At 54.5% G+C, this 14,184-nt stretch overlaps 2 protein-coding genes across 2 annotated transcripts in view; one reads left to right on the forward strand and one right to left on the reverse strand.

Moving 5' to 3' along the window:
• The window catches only part of COL8A2 (collagen type VIII alpha 2 chain), a 30,547-nt gene extending 23,198 nt beyond the window's left edge, over positions 1 to 7,349 (forward strand). The window contains exon 3 of the mRNA XM_040086240.2: positions 2,802 to 7,349. Coding sequence (XP_039942174.1) covers positions 2,802 to 4,723 — 1,922 coding nt within the window. The 3' untranslated portion in view covers positions 4,724 to 7,349. The remainder of the gene's footprint in view (positions 1 to 2,801) is intronic.
• Positions 7,222 to 13,978, reverse strand: ADPRS (ADP-ribosylserine hydrolase). The gene is made up of 6 exons (XM_040086241.2): positions 13,750 to 13,978; positions 12,340 to 12,436; positions 11,372 to 11,579; positions 11,097 to 11,281; positions 10,905 to 11,005; positions 7,222 to 10,389 (listed from the first exon to the last, which is right to left on the reverse strand). The coding sequence occupies exons 1-6, from the start codon at positions 13,976 to 13,978 to the stop codon at positions 10,097 to 10,099; spliced, it is 1,113 nt and encodes a 370-aa protein (XP_039942175.1). The 3' UTR covers positions 7,222 to 10,096.
• Between the last annotated feature and the right edge of the window lie 206 nt (positions 13,979 to 14,184).

Raw genomic sequence — 14,184 nt, forward strand, 5'->3', positions numbered from 1 at the left:
GGCGCAGGGCTGTGCCGTGTCCCTGCGGGTCACCCCGACCCGCGGGGCTGGGACCCCCGGCTGGGGGGAGCGGGGGGCTCCCTCCTGCCTCCAGGTGCCATCTGGGGAGTGAGAGGTTTCCTCATGGCCCCAGACACCTCTTCTCACCCAAAACCAGCTGCCCCAGAGCACAGAGGGAGCTCAGGGGGAGGAGACGCCGCTGAACGCTGAAACGCTCAGGACGTCGAAGCAGAGATTTGCACATTGGGGTTTATTTTGGCTTAATTTAAACCGTGTCCACGGCCCTGCAAAACCCACGAGTCAGGGCCGTGCTGGGGCACCCGCTGCTGGGAGACAGCAGGAGAGGTGCTGAAACACTGATCCCACGCAACATCCCTGTGAGCCTGCGAAACTCTCTCACGAGACAGGGCTTGGCAGCAGCTCTGGAACAAGCTCGGCTGGGCTCCGCCACAGAGCAGCCAACCTCTCCTTCCTGCGGTGTCATCTGGCCGCGCTGGCCAGAGCCGCTGCTGGCTGCTCATGGCTGGGAACCACTTCCCATCCTGCGGGATGATTCCTCTGCTGGTCCCTTCTTCGGGACCTGCCGGGATGAGCACAGCTCCGGAGGGGCTGCAGCACCCAGCTGGCCGTGTCCCTGCCCCTCAGGAGGTGGTAGGATCCGTGGTGGGAGCTCCCCGGGGTCATTCCTGCCCCGTCCCCTGCCCGCTGCCCCAGCTGCCTCCGAGTTAACTTTCGCGGCAGCTCCGTTCGTGCTTCCAGGGGAACGCAGAACCCCACGCTGGTGCTGCGAAGCACAGAGCTCCGAGACATGTGTCTGTGGTAAGACATGGGCTTTTGAAATCGGACACCAGTGGGGCTGCAGTGTCCCAGTTTCTCTCCGCTGACGGCCCCGGTTTGGTTTTCCCGTCTGCTTTTTTGGCCGCCTGCAAGCTGGCAGCTCCCGCCTGGCGTTTCTCTCCGCTGCCTTGTGTGAGAGAGAAGTGTGTGTGTGCTTTTTCCTTCCTTCGTGGGCTCAGCTGTAGATCCTTGTTCTGATTCCATGCAAAATGACCTAGAAAACTAATTCATTTCAAACCATTGCAAGAAAAAAAAAAAAAAATTAAAAAGAAAAAGTGGGGGGAGAAAACACATTGAAATAATTTTATGGAGAATTTTTTTTTTTTCCAGAATCCAAGCCCCAGAAATAGTGCAACACTGCATAGCTCCCCTGCCCTCTTTCCCACACCATTTTCCGGGACGAGGAGCAGAAGTTTGCAGTGGCAGTGTCATGACAGACAAGTATTTCCTTCATCGAGAGAGCCAAGTGACAGCAGCTACAGCTGAGGACGTGGGCCAGGCTTTGATTTTTAGATAAGCCCTAAAAATGTTTCCATTACCCAAAGAAAAACACAGCAGCACCGGGCTGGGAAGGGCCCGAGCTAATTGCTGCGTTTAGGGCAGGCAAAGCCATCTCTGATGCTCCGGGAGCTGTGCCTGCTGCTGCCACAGTTATTCTTTTCACGTGTCTCAAATCTCCCATAAGCTTTTCCCGTTGACTGAGGAAATCTCCGTGCTGGCGGATCCCAGCACCACGTGCGTCCGCGCTCCCAAAGCCCAGCTTGGCTCACTGAGGGGGCCAGACTGGCAGACCTTAAACCGTGGCACGCAGCCTTGTATCCTGCCCCCACCCCAGGCAGCATCCATCCCCATCCCAGGAACTTGTCCATATAGATCTTTTCCCAATTGGAATGATCTCCCTCGGGCAGATTTGGTTTAAATTCGCCCGAGATGTCACATCACAACCCTTTCCTCTGCCTTTCGTATTTCTCATCATCGTCCCGTGTACATGTGACAGTCGAGTATTTCCTTCATTTCAAACTGCCTGAAAAAGATTTTGTCAGATTTATTCTTTCTCACCCTTCTCCGGTGTCACGTGGGAGGTGACACCCTGCCTGGGCCAGCCTCGAGGAGTTATTTATGCTCACGTCTGTGCTTTCCATGCTGAGCTGTGGTGGGCATGTCATCTGCCTCTCCTTGCCTTTGGAGTCTCTCAGCCCATTAGTTTCTTTCTTATATCCGTTTGCAAAAGACCTCAATAAATTCTTGAAATGTCAAGTGGTTGCGGCCTATTCCCAGCTGGGCTGACTCATTTGGACGGAGCTGAGGCTGCATTTCCCTCCCAGCTCTTGGCTTCTCCTCCCTCCCCAGAGCTTTTTTGCTTTTTGGTTTTTCTCTGCCCTGCTGGACTCGGGAGCTGCGCCAGCAAGCACTGTGGGCATGGCCTAACCCATACACCCATCGCCTGCTCAGGCTCTCGAGTACATGTCCAAGAGTTTTCCTTTTAATCCAAACGGATTAAAGGTCTCCCAAGGCCCTGGACTTGCAGGACGGGGTGAGGGATTATCCTCAGTCTTGGCTCGCTCTGTCGCCATCCTCTCAGCTGAGCCCAGGCAGAAGTGACTGAATCCCACGGTGCTTTCGAGGCCGCTGGGAAGTGAGGCAGCAGGAGGTTTGAATCCAGCTCCAAAACCACCCTGCAGTAACTCATCACCAAATAACCCTGCCAGAGCTGGCACCAAGCACTGGCACCTTCCACGGCGTCACCTGACATTGTGGAGGGATGTGCAGCTGCAATGGGAACTCTGGGTTTGGCTTTGCCTCAGGACACCCCTGCTGATGTGGGAGCTCCGGGAGCTGCTGTGGCCGTGATTAAGTGGAAGGGTCCCCCCAGGCCACTCAGAGACCCCGAGACTCCAGCATCCCAAGGACACTCCTCGCCCACCGCCGGCTCTAGTGACGCTCTGTGTCTCCTCTCTCCACAGACATGCCACCACTGCTGCCCATGGACCTCAAAGGGGAGCCAGGACCGCCGGGGAAACCTGGCCCACGTGGACCCCCCGGGCCCCCCGGCTACCCGGGAAAACCGGGCACGGGGAAGCCGGGAATGCACGGCCAGCCTGGTCCCGCTGGGCCGCCTGGCTTCTCGGGCATTGGGAAACCCGGCATCCCAGGGCTCCCAGGAAAGGCGGGTATGAAAGGGATGCCCGGAGCCAAGGGCGAGCCCGGCATGCGTGGGGAGCAAGGGCCGAGGGGACTTCCCGGCCCGCCGGGGCTGCCCGGGCCGGCCGGCCTCTCTGTCAATGGGAAACCGGGACCCCAGGGCGGCCCCGGCCTGCCCGGGTTCCGGGGAGAGCCCGGCCCGAAAGGAGAGCCGGGTCCCCGCGGAGAACGAGGGATGAAGGGTGAAAACGGCGTGGGGAAGCCAGGCTTACCGGGGCCCCGGGGGAACGGGGGCCCTCCCGGCCCCGCGGGGCCGCCGGGACCCGCCGGCGTTGGGAAGCCCGGCCTCGATGGGCTGCCGGGCGCGCCCGGGGACAAGGGCGACATGGGGCCCCCGGGCGGGCCGGGTGTCACCGGGGAGCCCGGGCCGGTGGGGCCGCGGGGACCCCCCGGGATCGATGGGATCGGTGTCCCGGGCGCCGCGGGGGTGCCGGGGATACAGGGCCCCATGGGTCCGAAGGGAGAGCCCGGGATCCGCGGCCTCCCTGGCATGCCGGGCCCCACGGGCTATGGGAAGCCGGGCATGCCCGGCCTGAAAGGAGACCGCGGGCAGCCCGGGGCACAGGGAGCCATCGGCGATAAGGGGGAGCCCGGCGTTGACGGGGAGCCGGGCGAGCCGGGCCCTGCCGGCATCATCGGCCCGCCGGGCCCGCCGGGGTCCATGGGGCTGCCGGGGAAGCACGGGCTGCCCGGCCCCAAGGGGGACGTGGGGCCGAGCGGGCCCCCGGGAATGCGGGGGATGCGCGGTGACCAGGGCCCGAACGGCTTCGCGGGGAAGCCGGGGGTGCCGGGAGAAAGGGGCTTGCCCGGGTCACTGGGACCTCCCGGCCCAACGGGTCCCAAAGGTGAACCAGGGTTCATCGGCCTTCCGGGGGTGCCTGGATTAACGGGCGGCCCCGGGCCCAAAGGGGACGGTGGGATCCCGGGGCAGCCGGGGCTGAGGGGCCCCTCCGGCATCCCAGGATTGCAAGGACCTGCTGGTCCCATGGGGCCGCAGGGATTACCGGGCCTGAAAGGGGAGCCCGGGCTCCCCGGCATTCCCGGCGAGGGGAAGACCGGCGAGCCTGGCATGGCCGGACCCATCGGCCCACCCGGAATGCCAGGAACGCCGGGGCTGAACGGGCCACCGGGCCCACCGGGGCCACCCGGGCCACCCGGAGCGCCAGGAGTGCTGGACGAGACGGGCATCGCGGGGCTGCACCTGCCGGACGGCGGCGTGGAAGGGGCCGTGCTGGGCAACGGGAAGCCAGGCAAGCCGCAGTACGGCCGCGGAGAGCTCGCGGCCCGCATCACGCCGGCCTTCACCGCCATCCTCACCTCCCCCTTCCCCGCATCCGGCATGCCCGTCAAGTTTGACCGGACCTTGTATAACGGGCACAACGGCTACAACCCGGTCACCGGGATCTTCACCTGCCCAGTATCCGGAATCTACTACTTTGCCTACCACGTGCACGTCAAAGGGACCAACGTTTGGGTGGCCCTGTATAAGAACAACGTGCCGGCCACCTACACCTACGATGAGTACAAAAAGGGGTACCTGGACCAGGCCTCGGGCAGTGCTGTGCTTGAACTTAAGGAGAACGATCAGGTCTGGGTACAAATGCCCTCGGACCAGGCCAATGGGCTGTACTCCACGGAATACATCCACTCCTCCTTCTCCGGGTTCCTGCTCTGCCCCACATAACGGCTGTTGGGCACGTTTCCTTTTCACCCACTTTAGCCATAAACTGTCTTTTTTTTTTTTTTTTTTTTAATAAAAAAGTGTTTTAAAATTAATACAAAAAAGAAAAATCACTGGGAAGGACACGCAAGACATTGTCATGGGACCTTGCTTCACGCTGTTTGATCCATGAGTCAAGAGGGTAATCGGGAAAGAGACATCTATCCATCTATCTTTCTTTTTTTGGGGGAGGGACAAGGGAGGGAGGGGAGCGACTTCCTCAACAAAGCATATTTGGAATAAATACCCCAGTGACTGGACATCAAACAGGAACACGCTTGGGATGGCAAGGATCTAGCTCTGTGATCCAGAGAGGGTCAGCTGGAAGAGCAGACCCCCGTGGTCTGTATCACGTGCCCTCATTTCCCATTTGGAATGCTAGATAAGTAAATCCAGCTGTGCCATGGCTGGCGTGTTTGGTAACCAGCACAGGGTCCCAGGCACTTACACAAACCCGTACAGCAGCAGGGATCCACGCTGGATTGAGAAATTTCCTTCCAAACCATCAGATGCCCAAGTTCCAGGCTCGCTGATGCCTGTTTTTCCAGACTGTGCTTTGGGGCAGTCTCTCCGATTCACTCCGGATTCAGTGTGGTTGGATTTATAATCCTAAAGAGTGGAACACTTTGCATAAGCACCTTCTTCTAAGAAGTAAATATTATTTTTAACCCTCCCCCCTCAGCACCTTTAGGGATAAAATCATCCAGGCACTGGTATACCTGGGAGGATGCCATGACCGGTTCCAAAGGCAGTGGGGGAAGCTGGGACCCTCATGAACAACGATCTGCTCTCTCCATTCACCTGCTGGGAAGTCCAAGGGCTGGTCCTGTCCCGTCTGTCTCTGCAGCCCAAAGACTTGCTTGGCCTCAGGAGCATCTCTGCCCACACAAGGATGGCCGTGTGAGCCCAGCTCATGGTGCTGCCGACTGGTGTGACTTAAGGAAGTGCCACTGATGGACAACTTGCTTTTCCTGTCTCACTGTTGCGGGATGTGTGAACTCTTGCATTGGTGTCTCCCCCCCCTTTCTCTGGGGATCTTGGAATTAAGAAAAAATTAAGTGCTGGTTCTAGTTTTCCACGCAGTGATTTCACCACGGTGCTATGACCCATTTAAGAACATCACTTACAAGTGTAGTGCAATATGTACCTGTGACAGGGCACCAGCCCCGGGGCCACTCTGTGACTTAGGTTAAAGAAAGCAACATTTGCCTGTTGTTACCACTTTGTCTCTCTAATGCTTGGAGCGTTGCTGACCTGATCATGAGCTGCACGGCTCTGGGCTAGGCATGATGGCACTGCCCCACACAGATCCTGGAGATCTGCAGGTTTCCTCACAGTACAACAGTCACTGCCACTTCCAGGACAGGGATGCTGCTCATCCCAGGCCAGGAGCATGCTGCTGAAGTCAATCCATGTGCAAATCCCATTGCATGTCCCTCTGCAAAGGCACATCCCTGAGAAACAGCAACAATTTGGTCACCAGCTCTGACCTTTGCATTTTCCTAAAGCCTGTTTGAAGGCCAAAGAAACGTAGCAAGACTGGGACTGGGCTCATTTTCCAGATGGACTCTGAAATATTTAAACAACTTTTCTTTTCCTGTTTCTGTTCTGCTTGTTTGTTTTCTCCTCAAGCCTGTCCCGTGTTTCTGCCTCTTGCCATTCAGGCCTTCCTTTTAAAAACTTGATACCCCTGATATTAAGAAACACAAGAAGGAAATTTGCAGTTGGAAGGCCAGAGCTCTGGGCACTGCCTGCTGCGGCTGTGTCCCCTCCCAGGGAACTTCTCCCTGTGAATTTCTCTCCTTAAAGCTGTAAATTTCATGCAGAGATGAAACTCTTCAAGCTGATAGGTGTCTGATCCCACTGGATGCTTTTAACTCCTGAGGACAGGGTCAGGACCATTTGGGCTGTGATCCTAACAAGCTAGATCCCAGCACGAACAGGAGCATTTCCCAGCAGGAACAGCCCCTAAAATGAAAAGTGAAAGCTCAGATGATTTTTTCCAAGCCCGGGTTTGGGAGGGGAGGGTGCTGGGAGGGGATTTGTCTCCTTTCCTGTGGAGAACAGAGGGATTTGAGCTGGTCCAGCCTCGCGCAGGGCCAGGAGCTGCCACGCCTGGTGGGAGCTTCATCCTGCTCCTCAAAGCGATTTATTTATACTGTGCCTAATCTACAGCCCATCTCTTCTCGTTCTGTTCTGCTTCATTACAAACTTCTTGTTCGAGCTGGCAAAAAAGCAATGACCAAACTCCTCACTGTAACCACCCCCAGACTAAACTCTGTGCTGTAGATACTGTTTTGTAATTCCACTTTCCCTTCATGTGCAGAGCGAACCAATAATCACCCCTCGCAGCTATTTAACCTCTTACATTTACACACTAATGGAAAGCAAAGATATTACACGCACATAGTTAGGCTAAAAAAAAAAAAAACAAAAAATGATGCACAGGATGAGGGAGGCTGTTCACTCTCCAGAAGGATTTTTTTTTTTTTTCTGGAATACTGAGTACATATTAGCCAGCAGAAAGGATTATTTTCTGTCGTGTGTGTGAGCGCGTGGGATTTTGGTTTCAATCACAAGAATAAAAAAGGTTGGGTTGGATGAGGTATGTCTATTTTTAATGCTGAAAACTGCATTACAATGTGCATTTTTATATACAAATTCTTACTATTTTTTTTAAATTTGCCTCTAGTATCTTCATTTCTAACCTAGTATATAGAGGTTTTTAGTTTTGTAAATACTTATTACATGCACTGTCCTAGTAAAAGTTGGTTTAAAATGCACTCTTTGTGACCCAAAACTGACCTGCTCTTCACAACTAAAACTGCAGTACTTGATTGTATTGACAAACATCAATAAAACTTATTGTATAGAGGTGGGCTCAGCTGTGCTTTGTCCTGGGACTTGCTCTGTCTATGCAGTTCTCTTACATTCTTATTTCCACCTCAAATCATCTCCCAGCAGATTCCCTAATTAGCATCCTTATGCAAAAAGTTATTGCATGTTTCTTGTGATTAAGGAAAAGACTCTTGTCTCCAGAAATTCAGCTTTAGAAAGAGCTGAAACCCAGATCCTTTCAGCCTGGTGATTATTAATTTGTGGGACTCAAGTTGAAGTCTTAGGGATTCCCTTTCCCTTCTGTGTGGTTTTCCATGATTTTTTCATCCTACACCACACCTTGTGCACCGCCAGCCTCCACTCTGAGTGAGTCAGGAACACTCAGGACTGGTGAATCTGCAAAGCACCTCCACAGGCTGACAGTCCATAAAAGAAGAAAATGTGTTTTCCCACCTGATCTCACCTGGCAGAGGCAAAACATTTCCAGGGAAGCCTGGCTGACACACAGGCACCTTCAAAAGCTCATTCCTCATCCTCCTGCTGCCATTCATGAGGCTCCCAATGAACTCCCTGGTCTCTGCACCATCATCACATGCTGGATTCCAGCACCTGAACTCCTTCCACAGGCTGAGAAGGAAAAGGAGCCTTTCCAAAGACCCTCCCTGCAACACCCAGTGTCAAGTCTTGTACCCAGAACCACTCCTGGTCCTCTTGGCACTGAGGATGCACAACTTCATGACTTGAGTGAAAACAGAGGAGCAGTGGCTACTTAACAAAGATAACTCAGGGACTTTACTTCTTTCCAAGGAAACTGAAGGGTTAAGTACATATCTAAATTCAGGCCCAAAGAACTCTAGTCTTTAAGCAGGAGTTCTTTGCTTGTCAGGAGTTCCAAACATTTAAAATTATAAAGCTGCTTTAAAAGAAAAATACCTTATTTTAAATAATTACATGAATTTGGTTGCCCCTCTGGCAGAATAATGTGGAAAACCTGGTATTTTACAGCTCCGATCTGCAGCACAATACAAAAATATACAACAGACCAAAATTCCACATGTTCCCAGGACAAGAATCCATTTATACAAGGAAAACCCATTATAGCATCACACAAAAGACTGGCACTTGAAGGAAGCAGACTACAGGGAAAACTGGAAGGACCTGTGGCAGCCAGATTCCCACATGTGCATGCAGCCACCACGTGCTGACACCACCGGGGAGCACCACGGCCACTTCCCGGTGTCACAAGACACACTGGAGAAATAACAAGAGTTACAATGTCACATTGAAGTTTATAAACATTTCCATATGATGACTTTTTGTTTTCAATTATTAAAAAGCTTCCAACCCTTTCTAGACGTGCCATTCCCAAGCTGTTTCTCCCTTTTTGACCGGCTCCACTAGGAAAAGGTTTTAAGTGAAATTCTGGAACACAGCTGTGCTAGAAGGTTCTTGGCCACCAGCACCAGCTTCTTTAAATACTGATGTCCCCAATTAACCCACCTTTCCCTTTCATTTTGGGGCAATTTTTGCCAAGTACAGAGGCTGAGACTGTGATATGTTAACTCCTGCATCCTGCTCAAGTCACTTTTGTGACTGACTGCAGCAGAACCAGGCATTCTATCCCTGTAATACCTCCACTCCACAGGAGCTGGACTCTCAGGATCCTTGTGGGTCCCTTTCAATTTGGGGTATTCCGTGAATTAACCAGCAATCTCGCTTAGTGCTCTGGGCATATACAGGACTTTAAAAATACAGGATGGATTAGGAGCAGCCAGAGTGGCTGCAGCAGTGTGACAGCAGCTGTGCAAGGGGGCACAAAGTGCAGCAGGTGCCTGTTGGATCACAGGAGGAGCAGCAACTAGTGACACCCTCTCCCAGCAGGGACAATGAGCCAGTGGGGATTGTCTGCAGGCATCAAAGGTCTCACAGAGCCATCAGCAATGCAAAGAAATCCCTTCTCTGGCCCTTCTCATTCTGGCTTTAAGGCAATAGACTGCCCTGGAAATCTGTGCTTCATTTCTCCCAACTCAGCACAGGCCTCTCTGGTGACTCCTGTGAATTCCCTTTTCTGGCCAGCTAAGAATGAGCTGCTGCTGTACCAGGGGTGTGGAGACTCCCAACACCACTGGACAAGCTACTGAGCAGCAAAATACAGCCCATGGACACAGGAGCAAAGGAAAACAGAGAGAAAGTCCATGGATTGAGACACCCATCAGGAACTGTAATGACAAATGGCACAATGGTGGACAAAGCAAGCAGCAGAATCCTATGGAAAACAAGTAAATCGTTGTATACTTGGGGAGCTGCACCCACTGTCCAAGTGCAGCCACTTCCCTGCAGATCCATGACTGAAGGAGATGTCCCCTCTTTTCCAAGCTGGCTCCCAGCTGACAGCAGCAGGGACCCTTCCCAGGTGAGGCTCGCGATGGCGCGGATCCACCGCTGGGTCTGACCGGAGAAGCACAGCCGACAAGGAAAGCCCTGGAGCCGCCCCGGAGCTCAGAGCCGCTGGCAGTAGAGTTCATAGAGGCTCTTGGCCATCCTCTGGGTCTCCTGGAAAGCCTCACAGCTCTGCTCCCAGCTCGGGGGCACCTGCTCCTCCCCATAGTAGGCGCCGGCGATGGCGCCCGCCATGGTGGCGATGGTGTCCGTGTCCCCTCCCAGGGAGATGCAGTAGATGATGGTTCTCTGCAGGGCGTTGTAGTGGTCAGGAATGTCAGGATCAGCGTCCATGCAGTGCAGGAAGGAGTAAATGGCAGTGGGGACGGAGCGCAGAGCAGCGACGCCATTGCCTGGAACACACCCTGTCAGCACCCTCTGGGCTTCCTTCCTTTTCCCTTCCTACTGCAACTTGCTGTTGCCAGTGACTTTTCATAACAGCATCGTGGATTTTACCAGGAAAAGGTGCAAAAGTTTGTCCCTCAGAAACCCCCCAGTTCCACAGCACCACTCACATCCTGCAGGGCAATTCCCAGTTACCCCAGTATAGCCTGGCCATACACATCTACTCATTCCCATTCAACATGATGACCCAAAAGCCCTTAAGAGATCTTGGAATGTTAAGAAACATTATGCAAGGTAAATTTCCCTTCGCAAGACACTTTTTTTCCAATCAATACATAGAGGAAATCACTGGGTTGAGGCTCAGAATTACTGACTGGTGAGCACAGGCTGCTTTTCCAGCATATTCTGTGCCTGACAGGCAGCACAGGCTGAAGAGCAGTCTGGGGGAACACACATCTACCGGGCTTGCTGAGTTAGTCCTGCTTCCAGCTTTCCTAATGCTTGTACTAAGGAAGGTACTCACCCAGCTCAAACAATACATCTGCTTTGGGAACATTGCTGAGCTCCAAAAATTCCTTGATTTTCTTTAGACGCCTGGAAAACGGTAAATCCTCAAATCCCAGCCTGCAATCAGAGAGTGCAGCGAAGAGGGGAGAACGTGAAGAGCCAGAACAAACCCCCACAGCAGGGTTGGGGCTTTCCCCAAGCTACTCACGCTCGGGCATCACTGAGAGATTTGTCATCCGCCTCCACGTGCTCCATGTGGCTGATGAGCTGCTCCAGGAAGGTTTCCCTGCTGAGCCCTTCCTGCAGCGCCAGGTGCACAGCCAGGGCCTGCAGGATGGCCCCGTTGTAGCCCAGGGAGCTGGAGTGGGTCAGCTCCGCGCTCAGCTTCGCAAACTGCCAGAGAAAACCCCGGCGTCAGCAAAGCTTCCTGGGACACTCCCCTGGCAGCAGGGACACCCAGAGAAGCCGAGAACCTTCCATTACCTTCTTGACATCCTGGACGTCGGAGTAGACGAGGGAGATGCCGGCCACCCTCATGGCCCCGCCGTTCCCGTAGGAGCCCTTCCCGTTGAACTGGGCTCTCGCGGGCTCGAACACATCGTTGCACTTGGGGCTCAGGAGCTTCTTGAAGACGTTGACCACGGCCGTCCCATAGCCCCTGTTGGGCTCCTTCTTGTACTCCTCAGCAAACCTGGTGCGGGCAGGGGGGGGGAAACAGCCGGGGGGTTTGCTCTGTTACTGGGGTTTGTGACAGGATGAAGCCTCTCGCTAAGGTGAATTAATAACGCACACGTCAATCACTGACAGTCAGGGCTCAGTGGTTCGGTTCTGCAGGGAAACAATTCCCAGAGAACAGTGCGAAAGGAGGATGTATAAACATCACCTTCCATAACCCACTTGTTTCCCTCTCAACTCTGCCTCAAAATAGAAGCAAACTAGAAACATTTCCGTGGGTCACAACCACAAGGAAAGTCTTTTGTTCAAGTTCAATGGAAGAGTTTTCTAAACAAAGAAATGCTTTCCCTTAAGTGGAACCAAATGCTCTCAGGGCTGCGGATTCATCAGGGAAACGGATCATAAACAGAGTCAAGCTGAGCTCACTCCCATTCCCTCGCTAAATTAAGGGCAGTACAAACATAAATAGCAACAAATAAACATGAAACAAAATGTTTCTGGAATCTCCAAGCATTACCCTCCCCAAAGGTGAACACACACAAGGCTAACACACAGCAGCGCTGCCCTGTCAAGGCAGCTTCGGACTCCACACTGCAGCTGACGCTGCTGCACAGTCCAAGGCATGGCAAAGCAACAACAAATTAAAGGATTAACCACCTCTTTCCTAACTTTTCCCCCTCCAAAAATTAGGAATTAGAATTAGTCTGCCTCAGCCCCTGTCCCCTTCCAGAGACAGTCTCAGTGATGGTCACACCTCCAGGAAGCCTCATCCTCACCTCTTGGCCATGTCAACCTCATCGAATTCCCGCTTGGCCAGCAGTGACTGCACCAGCGACCTGCTCATGGCCGTGTCGTCCGTGTACGGCAGCGACTCTGCAACGGGAGGGCAAAGAGTGACACCAGCAGCCAGGGACAAACTGCTCCTGCCCTCTGCCAGCACCACCCTCAACTCCACGGCATGACTGTCACAAGTTGCCTGGAACAGCTGTGGATGCCCCTGAATCCCTGGAAGCGTCCAAGGCCAGGTTGGATGGGGCTTGGAGCACCCTGGGATAGTGGAAGGTGTCCCTACCCATGGCAGCGAGTGGAACTGGATGATTTTTAAGGTGCCTGCCAACCCAAACCTGTCTGGAATTTAAGTTCCCTGGCACTCTAAGGTTGACACTGGCATGGTTGTCAGAGTAAGGAGACACAGCCTGGGAGCTGCATCCAAAGCTATAATGACACAGAATATATCTCAAGATTAGTAAGAGCCAGGAGAAGACACCTGACATCCAGAGGCATATGGATAAGACAGTCAGGCTAACACAGAACCACAGATTTCCAGGATGGTCTGGGTTGGAAGGGACCTTAAACCCATCCTGTTCCACTCCCTGACATGGGCAGGGTCACCTTCCACTAACGCAGGATGCCCCAAGCCCCGCTCAACCTGGACACTTCCAGGGATGGAGGAGCTGCAGCTTCTCTGGGCAGCCTGTGCCAGTGCCTCCCCACCCTCGTGGGGAAGAATTCCTTCCCGATATCCCATCTAATCCTGCCCTCTGGCAGTGGAAAGCCATTCCCCTTGTCCTGTCACCCCATGCCTTTGTCAATAGCCTCCATCTTTCCTGCAGACTCTCCTCAGGCACTGGAAGGCTGCAGTCACCTCCTAAGAATTAAATAACAGCTCTGTGCTTCTCTCACGCTTCTCCTCAAGTTTTGGTACCTCTGCTCCCTGCTGACACTTCAGCACTGCCACAGCCATTCACAGCACACTGTGAGTAGGAGCAGCCCAGGCCGAGCAGAGCGAACCACGGGTCCCTCTGCATTCCTTAGGTATCCCTAAGGAATCCCTAGGGAATCAGGAATGGGTGTTGAACCGGCACAGCACAGAGGCACAGGACAGAGCAGGGCAGGGAACAGCCAGGACAGTCACAGCGGAGATGCCCCACAGCCAAGCAGGGGGTAAGGACTGGGGGCACTCAGGTTTCGGAGGAGCAGAGGGGTTGGGGATTCTGCAGGCTGGGCACCCATCAAAGCCCAGTCCTGGGGATGCTGAGGGACATGGACACAAACACCCCAAAGCCCAGTTCTGGGGAGTGCTGGGGTGCCGAATCTCTGGGGTGCCGAGTGCCGTGCACAGCGGGGTGTGTGAAGGAGGGACATGCGGATATCCCCCGCTCCTCACCGCGCTCCCCTCCACGCACCTCCACGTGCGCTCCCCGCCGCCTCCCCTCCCTCCTCAGGCGGCGCCGCTTCCAGTCCTTTGAGGAAACTCAGCAGCTCCGGCAGCTTTACGACGCTCCTGCTTTCGAAAACGGCTCCCAGGCAATCCCCCAACAACGCCCCGGCCAAGCAGCCGCGGAACCGAGCGAGGCCGGGCCGGGGCCGAGCCGGGAGCCGCCCGGAGCCTGAGGCCGGACCCGCCGCCGCCATCTTGCCGCGCGGCGCCTTCTTCCTCCGGGCCGCCAGGGGGCAGTGTGTTTGGAGAGGGTGCTCGTACACACTGCCCCCTGGCGGCCCGGAGGACCGAGGTGCCGACAGCAAACCCGCTTGTTCCCTTAATCCCTCCTGGAATCCAGCTGGATTTAATCACCGAGGATGACAACTGGGGACAGGCCCTTTATTGTTTATAAATCTCC

Source organism: Hirundo rustica, chromosome 25 (genome assembly GCF_015227805.2).
Source record: "Hirundo rustica isolate bHirRus1 chromosome 25, bHirRus1.pri.v3, whole genome shotgun sequence".
NCBI lineage: Eukaryota > Metazoa > Chordata > Aves > Passeriformes > Hirundinidae > Hirundo > Hirundo rustica.

Coding starts and splice junctions, on each gene's coding strand:
- ADPRS (XM_040086241.2), bottom strand. CDS start 13,978: ATGGCGGCGGCGGGTCCGGCCTCAGGCTCCGGGCGGCTCCCGGCTCGG. Junction 12,437..13,749: donor GGCGGGGAGCGCACGTGGAG/GTGCGTGGAGGG, acceptor CTCCCGTTGCAG/AGTCGCTGCCGTACACGGAC. Junction 11,282..11,371: donor ACGTCCAGGATGTCAAGAAG/GTAATGGAAGGT, acceptor TTTCTCTGGCAG/TTTGCGAAGCTGAGCGCGGA.